At 37.5% G+C, this 16,918-nt stretch overlaps 1 protein-coding gene and 1 pseudogene across 1 annotated transcript; both read right to left on the bottom strand.

Moving 5' to 3' along the window:
- Positions 1-946: 946 nt before the first annotated feature.
- LOC149242344 (uncharacterized) lies at positions 947-2,973 on the bottom strand. The gene is made up of 4 exons (XM_089367674.1): positions 2,571-2,973; positions 1,937-2,138; positions 1,342-1,828; positions 947-1,083 (listed from the first exon to the last, which is right to left on the bottom strand). The coding sequence occupies exons 3-4, from the start codon at positions 1,707-1,709 to the stop codon at positions 996-998; spliced, it is 456 nt and encodes a 151-aa protein (XP_089223800.1). The 5' UTR covers positions 1,710-1,828; positions 1,937-2,138; positions 2,571-2,973; the 3' UTR covers positions 947-995.
- Positions 2,974-3,875: 902 nt separating this feature from the next.
- LOC149242343 (calcium-binding protein KIC pseudogene) lies at positions 3,876-4,761 on the bottom strand (annotated as a pseudogene).
- Between the last annotated feature and the right edge of the window lie 12,157 nt (positions 4,762-16,918).

The raw sequence follows: 16,918 nt of genomic DNA, 5'->3' as shown, positions 1-16,918 counted from the left end.
ATACTGTAACATATTAAGACATAACCTTTCACCTAGCATTGCATTTCAACAACAACCTCACATGTTTTATTAGAGTTAAGTGCATGTATGGCAAAAACTTTTCTGTTCTGTTACTCTGTATCATCTCCATATGTTAATAACTTTAATTTATAACGGCAGCGACTCTCTTAACTTTTAATGAATTGATGTCAAAGAGTAGAAAATGGGCAGCAAGGAAAGTGAATAAATGTAAAAAAAATTATATATAACCAGTTAACTAACAATAGGCATGTATATAAAATATGAAGGTTTATTTTAGTGTAAAGTATGAAGGTTTATTTTAACTTTAAAAAGATGAGATACAAAGGATGCACAATACAATTATATTGAGCACTTATTTAGAATGACAGTGGTGTAGATATATTCAAAACCTATTTAGAATAGGTGCCTTACACTTCAGGCTTCTTTTAAGCTTAAAATTGATTAAGCTATTTCAGTACTGTATATGTTATTTCATTTCTTTCTTTACCTCAGTGTATGGTTACCAGGCCTGTTTTGCTATAATTTCTTCCATTGTGGCCTTCATGTATAATTCACCATCCATACCAATATTAAAAATAAAATGATATTCTAAAAAAGCATAAACCCTGTCCAATTTGAATGTCAGTATCCTCAGGTACCACATTTATCATTTCACCTTTAGCAAAATTAACATGAATGACATCATCAGCATTAGAAGAAATATGCAAGGACAAGGCAAACAGATGTATATCTGTTTTTCCAGATATAAAGTACAAGATTATTCTACTGTTTTACAAACAATTGGTTCTATCATCTATGACTTTCATTCTTATCTGATGTGAATTCAGAGTACAATTTTTGGTTCTATGACCTTCATTCTTACCTTGTGTATATCATATACAATATCTTTTTGAATCTCATGCTGATAATAAGGAAGGCCTTAAAGTAAAACTGAAAACTATAATGAATTTGAGCTGTATCTGTTTTAGAGAGTTTTACAGAGTATACATGTGCAAGCACAGGATAATAATCATGGCAAGCACGCTAGGGACCTCCTTCGATAGAACACCAAATGATGAAGACCTACAACAGAAAACACAAAACGATAAGAAACATGATTGCAAATAAAAACAAGGACAAAATCATCCCCTTCTTTCTTCCCCTGATTGCAACCACGACAAAATCAGCCCCCCCCCCACCCTCTTCCTTTCCCTGATTACTTGAAGTAAGCCTTTTAATAAAGTAGCCTCTTAAGGTTTTGCCAATTATCGTTGAATGACAAAATTTGGTAAACAATGCATGACTTCTTTTAAGTAAAAAAGGACAAGTCTGAATTACTACCTTATATTTTCTTCTACTGTTGTGGTCAGTCCAAAACCCAAGGGAAACTGAGGATCGTACTGCTGGTCCCCAGCATTCATGGGCAGTTGATCAGCACTTTTAAACCATGTTCTTGACAGCTTCCCTTGAAAACTATAATCTCCAAAAATCACATCCGTCACACCTTGGCCCTCTGTGCCAGGAAGCCATGCCGCAACAAAAGCATCCACCAGTGGAAGGTAAGGTTCGATAACAAGTGGCCTTCCAGATATCAATATTACAAGGCATTTCAGGGAGCCACAGACATTGTTAATCGTATCACCTCTGCCTAAAGGAATGGTCAAATTGAGATTATCCCCAAACATTTCTGCATAAGGTGGCTCACCCATAACCACAATAGCATATGAAAACCCTTGTTCTTTGACATAGTTTGCATCTGGATTTTGCTGATAAACAACCTCGGTAGAGGAGCTAACAGCAGATTGGATTGTTGAAAGAATTGTTGTTCCTGCATAGCAGAAAAAATATATCGGAAGAGTCAATTGAATCTCTGGTTCTTATGGTGCTAGTCTACGATAAAAGGTAGCTGACCTGACATGAATGCAATGGAACTCACCTATGGTTATGTTTCCACTTAAACCTTGCCATTCTATCGTCCATCCACCACATTGATAACCTAGATTGTCAGGATGAGTCCCTGCAACAAGAATCTTGGGAGCATTCTTATCCAAAGGAAGCAAAGGCTGGCTGGCAGACTTTCCATTTTTCAACAATACCAAAGATTTCCTAACAGCTTCTCTTGCCAAGTCCCTGTGCTCCTGTTATTGCAAAAATAACTGTTATATGTTATGACAGCAAAGCATTGCAACTTGCAAAGCAAGCTCCAAGCTCCCACCAAGTTGTCCACACGAAAGCCATGGACGATTGTAATTAATTTTTTATGCAGGGTCTATTATCAATATCAAAGACGAGCTTTTGTTAAAAATCCGATTAAAAACTAATATCCAATCCAACAGAAAAAGAGAGAACACACGGTATATTGTGGAATATACGGTTTTAAAGAAGAGTAAAATACCGAAGCCTATTTATGAGAAAACGAACATAGTCAAATACATAACAGCATAGGTATTAACCATTGATCATAAGAAACTGTCCGTGAATAACAAATGGCACACTAAAAATCAATTAGCATTCACAGTTTGCTTAAAAAAAAGAAAATGCGGAGATTGTAAAACATCGCAAATACTTACCTGCCTGCAGTATTAGGGATTGGAATTTTCCCCTATGAAATGCAAAGAGGCCATTGGGATTGGAATTTTCCCCCATGAAATGCAAAGAGACGATCCTCTCCAAATGCTCTTACTGTAACACGCTGAGATAAACGGCTCTGAATATTATTGTTGCACAAATATTTATAACAAAAGGTCTCCAAACCAGAAGAGCCAGAATCAATTGACAAGTCGTTAACCAGTGCATGCGTGCCATACGTGTTGGCACTATGTGTGCTTAGTGTTTTATTTCACCGTAACCCGGATGTCATGTCAAGCGCTCATGAATCTGAATCATTTACTGAGAGGCAGTCCCCGCAATCCTCCCGATAAAAGTATGATGAGTCCCCCTGATCCCCTCTGTAAGTCACTGTTGCTACCACCACTCTCTGCAGTAAAGTGAAACGAAACAGATTTTGGAAATTGGACTAGTTATCGGCGGACGTTTCATCCGTTTCGCGGCCGTTGGACCAGAGAACATACTTGAGCATCTTCTCCCCTTCCGAACCTATGAACCGACGGGGCACAAACTCATCTGCTCTATCGAACAGCTTTGGATCCTTGGTCGCAAAAGACATGAAGAGTCTCTGCGAAGAGTCTCATCGCCAGCACAAGAGTCTCATCGCCAGCAGGCAGTCTCTGCGAAGAGTTTCATCGCCAGCAGAGCAGCCTGGCCTTTCATTGCCCATTATCATGGAAAAAAAACTATTTTTCTATGAAAAAACAGATTAAACCAACGGCAGAAAACACCCCAATCATCTAACACACAAAATCAATGGCTCAGGATTGCACACGTCATATTTTAGGGATGTCTTTCTCAGAGGAAGCGCCTTACGGCGTAATTAAAAAAAAAAAAAAAAAAAAAATTTATGAATTAATATAAAATTTATTTCTTATTTAAAAAATAATTTAATAAATCAAGATTTGCATTTCTAATTTCCGCATGACAATCCTTGTTATGGAGCAATTTCAATGTATTGATGTCACTTCTGTTTTTGAATTACAAATTAAACAATGTATAATCCCTTCTAAACTCCATTCTTTAAAGATTTGAAGTACTTTTTAATTTTATTTATCTTCATTCAAATATATTTTTTTAATTCATATAAATTTGCACACAATTTTTATAAATATATTCCATTAAAACAAACATAAATACCCCTTAATTCAATTTTTTCCTTTTAAATTCATATAAATTTGCACAAAGTTTTATACGTATATTCAATTAAAACAAACATAAATACGCCCTTAAGTTTGATGGATACTTTGTCATTCTTTGAAATTATAACTAAATTTTGATAAAATTTATCTCTCTATGCTGGAACACGAAATTATAACCAAATCTTGATAAAATTTATCCCTGTAGGCTGGAAGCCCATGGCTAAACCAGATCTGTTACATACGCCTCCATAAATGCCTCAATTCATTTTCAACACCGACCGAATTAAAAATACATGTACTATTTCTCATTTGGCAATTCTTCCAAATCATTTTCCAGGACGTTGTTCAGCCATTTATAGGCCTCATCCATCAACGAAGGGCTCAATCTCATCATCAGAACGCAGAATTCATGTTCATTCAGGGCCCCGTCGCCGTCCAAATCCCCCTCCTGCATCATCGCCCGCAGCTCTGAATCTGTCAGAGAATCCAACCCTAACAGACCCGAATTCTTCTTCAAGCTCTCCAAGGTTATCAGTCCCAACCGGGGATCTGCCAGAAGACGGAAACCGTTACATAGCTCCGCCATGAATTCGCGCTCTCCCAATTTCTGCGCCATAATTGGCAGGAAATCCTCGAATTCTGCCATTATTGTCAATGCCGAAACCCTAATTGAAACCTCAATTTCGTCTTTAATGTGAAAGGCGCTGAAAGCTTGAACTGTGTTGTGAAATGGGGAGGGTTTGTGGTATAGATATAGCCTCCATAGTCGGCGCCCGAAGAAACAGGGCACCGTGACGAGGCCATGAATTGTCCGCCGCAAGAAATAGCGAGGAAATTGCATGTGCGCCGTCCAGAGCATTCAGAGCTGTGATGGAGCCATCACAGGCTTAAATAAAAAGTCGGCGCCCAGGGGACTGGGACAGCGGGATGGATTCCCATTGAAGGCGGGAGAAGGATTTACAAAGATGGGACTTTCGGTGAAGGCGGGAGCTGTTTCTTGGATCCGTGTCCGGTGGGAGAGAGGTTCGGAGATCGAATCACAGAATGCAGAAATAGATTTATAATGTCAAAAATGACGAGCATGGAAAACGTTTTGTATAAAGATTTGGAAAGGAGCTAGGGGACGATCAGACAAGGGAGAAAAGGATGGTTTGTTTTTTAAGTCAAATAATTCACTAATCTGTAATGAAAATAGGATGGCTTGGCTCATATCTATCAAATTTTTAGAATATTTTATAATTTATTATTAAATGTATTCTAATGAGGCGGAGGAATTGCTTGGACGGTCAAAAGTGACCGGAATCCAGGGAAAAAAATTTCAAAAAATCTTGTAGAGATAGTGTTTGAATCATGTTTTTGATGGTGGAAATGGATTCACCACTATCAAAAATGTCTAGGACACCATAAATTTTGAAGTTTAACAACTATAACTTTATTTTACAAAAATCCTTGCTGGATTTTCTCTAAATATGATCGAAATTTTCTCTAAATATGATCGAAATTTCCATATCTTTCCGGGCAATTCCTCCGCCTCGTTGGACTACACGGTATTAAATAGCCAAATAATTTATAACTAACCCATCATATTAATATCATATTGATGATATCGTATTTATATTCTTATTATTGGTATAAATTTTAAAGAATTTTTTAATGCTAAATCAAAATAAAAGATTTTTTACATTTAAGTTATACTGAGGTTAATAGATTATTATTTTTAATTATTTTATAATGAGTTTAATTAATTTTTTTTTGTAAGTTACTATGATTTTTATATTAATATTATATAAAGAATAGTATAATCATATTGGAAAACTAAAATGAAATCAAGCTAAAAAAAATCATAATTTAAAAATCAAATAATTACTATCACTCTTTAATATTAAGAATGTAATAGATTAAGCAATAGTAATGACATATAAAAACATAACATATAATTTATAGAAAAAATAACATTTTTAAACAAGACACGGTGCATTTGATCTCATTCATAAATAGGCATTCTTTGCTAATTTTTTTCTATTGACAAGTATTTGGTTGGAAGAAGTACCCTTTAACACTAGGGTGCCTTCCAAAGCCGCCATGGTGTCATTGTCACCGCCCTTGAGGTTGGAAGCTATGATGTCAATGTACACAACTTCAAGCTTTTAGTCTATTAAATTCAATTTGTAGAGAATCACTTATTGCTTGAGACCTATTTCCTCCACAACTTGGCCAATCAATAGTTTATTGAGCCATCACAGTGCTGTCAACCTAAACATCTTAATGTCTATAAGGCTCCAATTTTGACATATTTTTTCACTATTAGTGCACCTCTTTTGCCTCTTTATTCCTTCACATTTACGAGTCACTATCCTTAACACTACATTACTCATGATTTTCACATCCAGTCATCCAAAGAGTTGTAGAAGGTAAAATGTTGTCAGTATCTATGAAATTCCCAGTTTTTATGAATAATGGGATATGTTTTTCTTGATAACTTACCAAATTTCATTTTTGTAACTATAGCATGGAGATTTGGCAATAGATCGTTTGTTGGCATATGTGCGTTTCTCCATAACAAAATTTGGCCACATGGCTTTTAATCAAAAGGTTTACGAAATGGTGTGGCTCCTCTTGAATCAACTCTAGATTGCACCAAGATAGCACCAATTGTTGGTCAAAGCCCAAGTGAACAATATGCCCCAAACAAGAGCTTCCCACAATGGTTGAACAATGATTCCAGCGATGATGAGAATTTTGTGCATTCTACATCTTGAAATTCTCAATTATATCAATGAAGATCATATTATTCCTTTTATCTCCGTTGGTTTGAGGTAGTGGGATTATCCTATGTAATTTCGTTGAGATCCACGTAAAGGGAGATTGAGCAAGTCTCTTGGATCGCTACTGCCAATACATTGCAATTGATATAAATAAGAAGGCTTAGCAAGATTGAGAGGAGGGAGAGCAATAGAAGAATTGATGAATGTTGATATTGTAATTATTTGAATTTTGGCATGTTGATGATAATATAAAACTATTGTTCTTATATATGGTGTTATCATTTATCTCCTAGTATTGTAGTCTTCTTTAGCAACGTATGCCAAGTTAGGCATGGCCTCCTCTCTCTTGTATGCATTGCCTTGTTTTCATTAATTAATAGATTCATTTTTCAATAGTTTCCTTAGATTCATTGCTTGAAATTTTTGTTTGATACTTGGTTTAGTAGTGTGTTACAGGGGTATCCACTTATATTGATGTCTAATGAATTGCACATATAATTATTGCATAAACCCTTTGACCATAGGGACAAAGTGAAATATTATGACATACAACTTTGATAATTGCAATTCCTATAGATGTCAATTCAAATGAAGAACTCATGTATTACCCAGTTAATTGGTTTGCATTTCTTGATAGATTAGGATTTAGTCTTACACATACTGTGTTTGCATCTCATAAGCCTAAGAATCGAATTGATAATTTAATGTATTAAAATTTATGCATATAAATTGCCATAAATTTTTGGTGTCATTGTCGAAGAGATGCTAAAGGGATTAGAGCATCAATGGTTTGATTATTTTTTCCTTCTATTTTTATCTTTTTGTTCTACATCATGATTTTTTGTAGCACCAATGTTTACAACTTGGAGGAGGAGAAACAGAAATATGAAAGGTAAGAGGATGCACATTCACTTTAATGTTTTTCTTCAAGACGTCATGTTGGAACAATGTATTTCATTGATTTAAGTGTGTTTTCTTTTACTTTGCTAAAAACATGAGTAATGGATTCATGGAAAGGAGAACACAACTTATGTCAAAGGAAACTTGGTCACAACAAGGTCTTGGTAACATAAGGGGTTCAAGTACATGGTCATTGTCAAGATTGATTAAGTTTTCTTTGAATGTGGTCTATTTTATTTCTGCAAGTTAATTTCATTCATCTATTAAAAGTAGAATTATTAAAGGATAGGTAAAGAAGTTCCACTTGTATTAATCCATTTATAAGCAAGAACTGTAAACCAACAAGAAAATTTGAGGATGCTCAAGAATATGTTGAGTAAAAGAGAGTAAGTTACCACAAGATTTTTTCATATCTCTGTCCATGTTCAGAATTGTAACTAGGGAAGAGTCTGCATCTCAAGAAGCAGAACAAAGGATTCATGAGAAAATTCTATAAGAAGAAGAGCCATAAGTTGTTCTCATTCATTTTGCAGTCATGCAAGGGAGATAAAACAACCAGAGACAACATTTAATGGAGAGCAGACATTAAATACAGACATTGAGAATATTGATTTCAGATGTAATTTTGGGAATTTAAAGTTCTTGGTAATGCCCTTTGGATTAATGAATGCTCCAAGCACTTTTCAAAGTTGTATGAATTAGGTCTTTATGAATCAATTGAGGAAATTTGTTTTGTCGATATTTTTTGATGACATCCTGATTTTTAGTCAGATTTGGGAGGAGCATATGTAACACCTTGAGGAGGTATTGAGTGTCTTAGAGAGTGAGTCTCTATATGCTAAGGAGTCCAACTGTGACTTCGAGATGACATAACTTCTTTATCTTGGTAATATCATAAGTGTAAAGGGAGTAAGAGTAGATCCTAAGAATATCAAGGCTATTCTAGAATGGCCTACACCTACAAATATCACCTAATGATCTGAAAATGAGATCTTAAATCAATATTAAGGTATTACAGACTCATGTGCAGGAATGCCTTTATTACTTAGTGCAACAGATCGAAAAGATTGTGAATAATATAGACAATTAACAGTGAGAAAACATAACAGACACACACATCAACACAACAAATAATCAAGGAGTTCACCAGACTTCCTGGCTACGTCTCCTGGTCCAGCTTTCAGTGTCGACCTCTATATTATGTCTTTAAGAGCATAATATTACAAGTGTGAGCTCAAGCAGAGTCTCAACACAACAACAGTGATATTACACAGGGATTTCACTCGAAAACCTCGAGTTTAAAGAGTACACAGACTCTCCCTCTTAGTGCCTCTGATCAACTATTCGTAGCTGCGTTTTCTCTGACTCTCTGTCTCTGAGCAACTGCTTCTCTGTCTTCTGGTTTCTCTTGCTCCCCTCTCTGTCGTTGCCCTCTATTCTACCATTGGATGGCTTTTAAGCCTATCGGCCTTGTCTATTCGCTTTCCCTCCTCGGGCTTTCGAGCTCCAGGCCCCTATCCATTCATCTCCCTTTTGAGCGTTAAACACTCATTTTAATAAACGCTTAAGGCACCAAACATTTTCTTTTAGAAACGGAAGGATTGGTAGGCGCGGTGAAACCGACTGTTCGGTCTCCCTCTGCACAAATCCCTCAAAACGAAAAACAGCGAAAAACCCGACAAAACGCTACCTAGCGGATTTCAAATTTTATAGAACCACACCTATAACTGCGTTGGGTCTACCTTTTATGGTTGTCACAAGCCCTTTGTATTCCACACCGTAGATCTGCCCGATCTCTGATCCAACGGTTGACATCCATTTCGGGTGGCCTGTGTGCACGGAGATTACCCGCCTGAAAAATCAGTTTTCTCTCTCCTGTAGTGTGCTACATGTCGACTGGTGTATGGAATCGGGCAGAGCCCGTCCAATACCACTTACCGCCTGAAGCCCGCCCGAAATACTATTTACCACAAAACCCAAATAACATAAGTTGCATTCATAAATCCTTTCGGGTCCGTGTTTTATCGTTGTAGTGCCATATGCCATGTCTCCTTTGTATTTTGGTTTTATAACGGAAATACACCAATACACAGAAAAAGCCCGACAAACACTTTTATATCAGAACTCAAATATTATAGGGCCGCATTTATAAACCTGTCGGGTCCGCTCATTGCATATATCGCATGTCACTTCACTTCCCCGATCTCCGATCTCTGATCGCTTCGATCGGCCTTATCGGCTATCGGTGCATCGGCGTATCATTGTTTCATGGTCCATTGGCATCACCCCTTTGTATTTTGCAATGCGATATTGTGATGTGATAAGTCGCAATCGCATATCGCTGAGTCTTCAGGCCTGCGGTTTGGGCCTTTCCCCTTTAAATCTGTGATGCGATATACGTGATCTCCGCCGTTGATCTGTGCGTCGATCCGATGGTCCATGTTATATCGCTGGATCGCAGTCACAACCTACTCAGGGTTAGCGTCGATATGCCTCGCTGACCTCCACCGATGTGACCTGTCGATTTGATCTGGACCATTGATCTGTCGATCCAACAACTCCTATGTAACGCCATTTGAACCTCCGCTTAGCTCTGTTTTCGCCAATTCTTAGTGTTTTTCCATGTGATAGTGTTTCTCGATATTCGAAGACTTAGAGGTTTAGAGGGTTTAAGATCCATTTTGGATCATGCCTTCCGACTGAAAAGCCTTTGGACCACCAAAAATTGGTTTTTAGGCATCGATCAAGTGAGGATATAGCTCCCTCACTTGTCCCATTTCTATCCATCGTGCCTTGCTTGGATTTGAACCTTTGAGCCCTACTCTCAGGTACTCAACATCCCCTCGATGCATTGTTCTTACCTTCTTGCCGAGAACTGTGTCCTCTTGTAACTTATTGAGATACTCTGGCAACAGATCCTCAATAGAAGGAAAATGACCTTGCTCTTCAGGATCTTTAATCAATGAAGGTTCATACAATATCAAGTTTTCTGCATTAACGATTGAATAGATCTGCATATAAGCTGACAAATCAAGGCGAAAAGCATTTTCACCAATTTTATCAAGTATCTTGAAAGGTCCATACCTTATTGGTTTTAGCTTCTTACCTTCACCTTACATTCTGTCTTTGCTGATGTACAACCAGACTTGATCACCAACTTGAAAACTATGCTCAACTCCATGCTTGTCATGTCTTGCCTTGTACTTGGCTTGACTTCTTTTCAGTTGTTTCTGTACTACCTGGTGAATTTCCTGGATTTGTTCAATGAACTTGGTTGCTTTGTCCACATCACTGTGTCCATCAACTACTATGTCTTTACCAAAGACAAAATCCAAGGGATACTTTGGTATAAAACCAAAACAAGTCTCAAAAGGAGATCTTTGAGTAGAAGAATGCTTGGCACGGTTGTAAGCATGTTGCACATAACACAAATGCTCATCCCAAAGCTTGGGATGCTTGCTGAAATAGCCTCTGAGCAACTAGATCATTGTCCCGTTGACCACCTCTGTCTGTGGATGAAATGTTGTGCTCTTCTTCAACCTGGTGTCCATAAACTCCCATAAACTTGACCAAAACTTCCCAACAAATCGAGAATCTCGATCAGATACAATAGAAGTGGGTAAACCCAAAATGAACCCATACATTCTGAAAGAACACCTTTGTTGTCTGTTCAGCTGTAACCTGCTTGTTACATGGTATCAAAATACACATTTCACTGAACCTATCCACAACAACATGCAAATAATCATGACCTTTTCTAGATTTTGGCAATCCCCCAACAAAGTCCATGGAAACACTTTCCCAAGGACGAGAAGGAATTGGAAGTGGAGTGTACAAGCCTAATTTTCTATTACTGGGCTTGATTGTAGCACACATAGTACATCCCTTGATACATCTAGAAACTGTCTCATGCATTCTTTGCCAATAGCAGAACCTTTGCAATTGTGAAACTATTTTACTTACACCAAAATGACTTGATATGAGAGAAGTATGTGCTTCTCGAATTATGTTAACTCTTTCAGTTTGTGGAATGCATAACTTTCCCAAATGATATAAGAGTTGGTCCTTTACATAATAATCCAATTCTTCTACTTGCTTTTCATGACTTAAAGTTGCATATACATCTTTAAATCCTACATATTGAGCATATTGTTCAATGTAACTTTCATGCATTACTGAATTATGCTTAAGTATAGTAGATGCATTTATGATTGGTCTTAATAACATATTTGCAACCTTATTGTGTATGCCCTTCTTATATCTAATGACAAGATGAAATTGCTATAGAAAACCCATCCACCTATAATGTCTTGATTGCTACAATTTAGTTTTTGATTGCAAATATTGAAGTGGTTGATGATCTGTATGTATGATTGTTTCTTTACCCATTAGCTAATGTTTCCACTTTTTCATACTTTGTACTAATGCATACAATTCTTTATCATACGTGGGATAATTAATTACTGCAAAAGCAAATGTCTTAGAATGATAGCATATGGGTTTTCCATGTTGCATTAACACTGCTCCCATGGCATAGTCAATGGCATCTGTCTCAATCTCAAATGGATGTTGAAGATCTGGCAGTGCTAGTACTGGTGTTGTACTGATTTTCTCTTTTAAGGTGTTGAAGGCTTTCTATTGTTTGCCTCCCCACTGAAACACCTGTTTCAATCCTGTTAAAGCATGTAATGGAGCTGCAATCAAAGAAAAGTTAGCAATAAACTTTCTCCAGTATTGTGCTGCCCCTAGGAAACTCCTAACCTCTGTAGCAGATTTGGGTTTAGGCCAGTTCACAATGACTTCAACCTTAGAGGGATCTATCTTCAATTCACCACCCCCTACAATATGACCCAAATAATTTAAAGATGTTCTGCCAAATTCACATTTTGACAGTTTTACATAGAGATTTTCTCTTTTTAAAACATCTAAAGTCTGCTTTACATGCTTTACATGGTCTTCCCATGTCTTACTAAAAACAAGAATGTCATCTAAATAAACAATTACAAAATCATCAATAAATGGTCTGAGTACATCATTCATAACTCTCATAAATGTAGCAAGAGCATTAGTTAAGCCAAAAGGCATAACCAACCATTCATACAATCCTTGCTTTGTCTTGAAAGCAATCTTCCATGCATCTTGTTCTGCAACTCTAACCTGATGATAACCACTTCGCAAGTCTAACTTAGAAAAGTAAACTGCTTCTTTCAACTGATCTAATAAATCATCAATACGAGGAAGAGGATAACAATTCTTGATCGTTATTTTATTTAGTGCTCTATAATCAATGCACATTCTCCACGAACCATCTTTCTTTCTCACCAGCACGATTGGAGATCCACATGGTGATGTGCTTGGTCGTATAAACCCTTTATCGAGCAACTCCTGTACCTTCTTCTTTATCTCTGCATTCTTTAGAGTTGACAACTTGTACATTCCAATGTTAGGTAATGGAGCATCTTGCTGCAATGTACTATTTCTCGCTTGGGTGGCAGACCTTTTGGTTCTTGAAATAGAACATCATACTCTGAAACAACTTTAACTAAATCAGCTTTCTGTTTAGAATCACAGCCTTCAAATGCATTGGATTTTTCAAGATTCTTTTCCTTTACAACCATTAGTAAAAATTGCTTACTTGAATTCACAATTCTTTTCATCTGTCCTAAGTTTATGAGAGAATAGTTACCCTTGAGTTTATGAGCTCTTACAATATACTCTATTCCATCTTTAGTGAGTTGATACTTATTTTCAACTCTATAGAAAATAGCTTTCCTATCATACTAGTATGGACTTCCCAAAACAATACCACATATATCCAATGGAACTATATCTAACTCAACTTCATCTACAAATGTTGATCCAATAGCAAACCTAAGTTGACATTGTCTCGTTACTTGTAGCTTTGTTTTATCACACACCCAACCTAATGGATATGGCTTCTCATGAGGTTTTGTTTGTAATCCCAACTTCTTTACAACAGTTTCAGAAATCAAATTTACTTGTGATCCACTATCAAACAAAGTATTAATCTTATTGTTCTTGGAAATTACTCTAATACGAAAAAGCTCATTTATTTCCCTCTCATTACTTTCATTATCAACAGATTGTGCAGAATTACTTGTGGATGCTTCAGAATCTTTACCTTTAATACCTATGGCTGTAACTGTTTTTTCAATGCCTGAATCTGATCCCAAGTCCTTCTGAATAGTTGCAACATTCTTTTTCTTCCTTCCACTGAACTTCTTAAGTCTCCATTCTGGATGCAAAAGCCAACAGTGTGCCTCATCGTGTCCTTCTTTCTTGCAATGAGTGGATGAAGGTTTATGCTTTTGTACAATGTTTCATTTCCTCTCTTTCCATTTCAGTTTCTTCTTTTCCTTTGCCTTCTGGAGGGGCAACTAGAAAAGGTTCCTCTGCTCCTTTGTCTAGTTTAGGTGTTGAAGTGCTTTCACCTCGACCCTTCTTAAACTTCGGATACATCTCTTCCACCATGGCTCGCATGGCCATAAAACTGTCCATGAACTGAGATTTTGATCCCAGTGGACCTTCTTCTATCATTCTTCTCTGAGAAAAGACTCTTCCAATCTCTGGATTAGCCTCAACAAGTTCTCCTTCTCCTAGTCTAAGCTTTAATCTAGTTAGCATTCAAAATCCAGCACAAGCTTGTCTAACCTTAACAAAACCAAAACCAAATGCTCTGATACCACTTGATTTGAAAATGAGATCTTAAATCAATATTAAGGTATTACAGACTCATGTGCAGGAATGCCTTTATTACTTAGTGCAACAAATCGAAAATATTGCGAATAATATAGACAATTAACAGTCAGAAAACATAACAGACACACACATCAACACGAAAAATAATCAAGGAGTTCACTAGACTTCCTGGATACGTCTCCTGGTCCAGCTTTCAGTGTCGACCTCTATATTATGTCTTTAAGAGCAGAATGTTACAAGTGTGAGCTCAAGCAAAGTCTCAACACAACAACAATGATATTACACAGGGATTTCACTCGAAAACCTTGAGTTTAAAGAGTATACAGACTCTCCCTCTTAGTGCCTTTGATCAACTGTTCATAGCTGCGTTTTCTCTGACTCTCTGTCTCTGAGCAACTGCTTCTCTGTCTTCTAGTTTCTCTTGCTCCCCTCTCTGTCACTGCCCTCTGTTCCGCCATTGGATGGCTTTTAAGCCTATCGGCCTTGTCTGTTCGCCTTCCCTCCTCGGGCTTTCGGGCTCCCGGCTCCTGTCTGTTCATCTCCCTTTTGAGCATTAAACACTCATTGTAATAAACACTTAATGCACCAAACAGTTTCTTTTAGAAATGGAAGGATCGGCGGGTGCAGTGAAACCGACCCTTCGGTCTTCCTCCGCACAAATGCGCCGATATAATACATATTTGGGCCTTATTTCATTTTTATTGGAAATACATAAAATACATTGAAAAACAGCAAAAAAACCCGACAAAACGTCCTAGTGGACTTCAAATTTTATAGAACCGCACCTATAACTCCATCGGGTCCGCCTTTTATCGCTATCGCAAGCCCTTTGTATTCCACACTGTTGATCTACCCGATCTCCGATCCAACGGTTGACAGCCATTTCGGGTGGCCTACGTGCACGGAGATTACCCGTCTGAAAAAGTGGTTTTCTCTCTCCTGTAGTGTGCTACATGTCGGTTGGTGTATGGAATCGAGCGGAGCCCATCCAATACCACTTACCGCCTGAAGGCTGCCCGAAATACTATTTAACACAAAACCCAAATAACATAAGTTGCATTCATAAATCCTTTCGGGTCCGTGTTTTATCGTTGTAGCGCCATATGTCATGTCTCCTTTGTATTTCGATTTTGTAACGGAAATACACCAATACACAAAAAAAGCCCGACAAACACTTTTATATCAGAACTCAAATATTATAGGGTGGCATTTATAAACATGTCGGGTCCGCTCATTGCATACATCGCATGTCGCTTCACTTCCCCGATCTTCGATCTTCGATCACTCCGATCGGCCTTATCGGCTATCGGTGTATCGTTGTTTCATGGTCCATTGGCATCACCCCTTTGTATTTTGCGATGCGATAAGTCACAATCGCATATCGCTGAGTCTTCGGGCCTGCGGTTTGGGCCTTTCCCCTTTAAATCTGCGATGTGATATACGTGGTCTCCGCCGTTGATCTGCGCGCCGATCCGACGGTCCACGTTATATCGTTGGATCGCAGTCGCAACCTACTCAGGGTTAGCGCCGATATGCCCTGCTGACCTCCGCCGATGCGATCTGCCGATTTGATCTAGACCGTTGATCTCTCCAATCAAACGGCTCCTGTCCAGCGCCATCGAACCTCTGCTTAGCTCTATTTCCACCAATTCTTAGTGTTTTTCCATGCGATAGTGTTTTCCGATATTCAAAGACTTAGAGGTTTAGAGGGTTTAAGATCCATTTTGGATCACCTAACTTAAGGGATTCTTTGTTCTTTATGATTTCTATAGATGATTTGTTAAGGGTTTTTCACAAATTACACCATCACTCACAAATTTGACTAAGGGGGTCGTTGAGTGGTCTGATTCAACATAAAAGTGTTTTGAGCACTTCAAGTAGGTGATGTGCACATACCCTATGTTGGCAATACCATATTTCTCCAAACCCTTTGAGTTGGAGTGTGATGCTTCGAGAGAGGGGATAAGACTTGTTCTTATGCAAGATAAGCACCGCGTTACTTTTGAGAGTAGAAAATTAATAGGCACAGAGAGGAGTTATTTTATTTATCGTAGAGTGTTGTTGGGCATTATGCATGCCTTAGATAAATTCAAACCATACCTAGTTGGGGGTAATTTTATCATCAAAACAGATCATAACAACTTCAAATATTTCATGAACTAGAAGGATCTAAATGATAGGCATCATAAGTGGGTCGGTAGATTACATGCATATGATTTTGACATTGTATATGTCAAGGCGAAGAAAATTGTAGTTGTTGATGCACTTTCTAGGAGGCCTCACATATGCTATTGCTGGGGATTTTTATTGATTGGAGGGAGTTAATTGTAGTAGAGTATTACAAATATTCATGGGCTACAACAGTTGTGGAAGGCACAATTATTGGTGTAAGATATAAAGTGGTAAATGAGTTGATTATGTCTAAGAGTAGAATTTATTTGGTGCCTTCTTCACAACTTAAAGTAAATATATTGAGTTATTTTGTTTTATTTTAATAAATAAAATGTCAAATCACCGCACACTAACTATCGTGCATTTTCTATTGGAAGGACATTTCATGATGCACCTATGGCTAGTCAATTGGGTTTCTTTTAATATACAGGAAAATCTAGGAGAGATTGACATGGAAAGGACTTCAAAATGAAGTCCTTAAGTATGTTAGAGAGTGTCTTACTTGCTAGCAAAACAAGAATGAGCATACTTATCCAGCTAATCTACTTTAGTCCCTACCTATTCCTAATCAGAAATGGGAATCTATCTGTATGGATTTCATCACAAGGCTAC

Source organism: Pinus tabuliformis, chromosome 8 (assembly GCF_031772625.1).
Source record: "Pinus tabuliformis cultivar Carrire ecotype Pingquan chromosome 8, CPIR1, whole genome shotgun sequence".
Lineage (NCBI taxonomy): Eukaryota > Viridiplantae > Streptophyta > Pinopsida > Pinales > Pinaceae > Pinus > Pinus tabuliformis.
Note: the sequence above shows the minus strand (reverse complement) of the source record. Positions and strands in the feature narration are given on the sequence as shown.

Coding starts and splice junctions, on each gene's coding strand:
- LOC149242344 (XM_089367674.1), bottom strand. CDS start 1,709: ATGGGTGAGCCACCTTATGCAGAAATGTTTGGGGATAATCTCAATTTG. Junction 1,084..1,341: donor ACAGTAGAAGAAAATATAAG/GTAGTAATTCAG, acceptor TTTCTGTTGTAG/GTCTTCATCATTTGGTGTTC.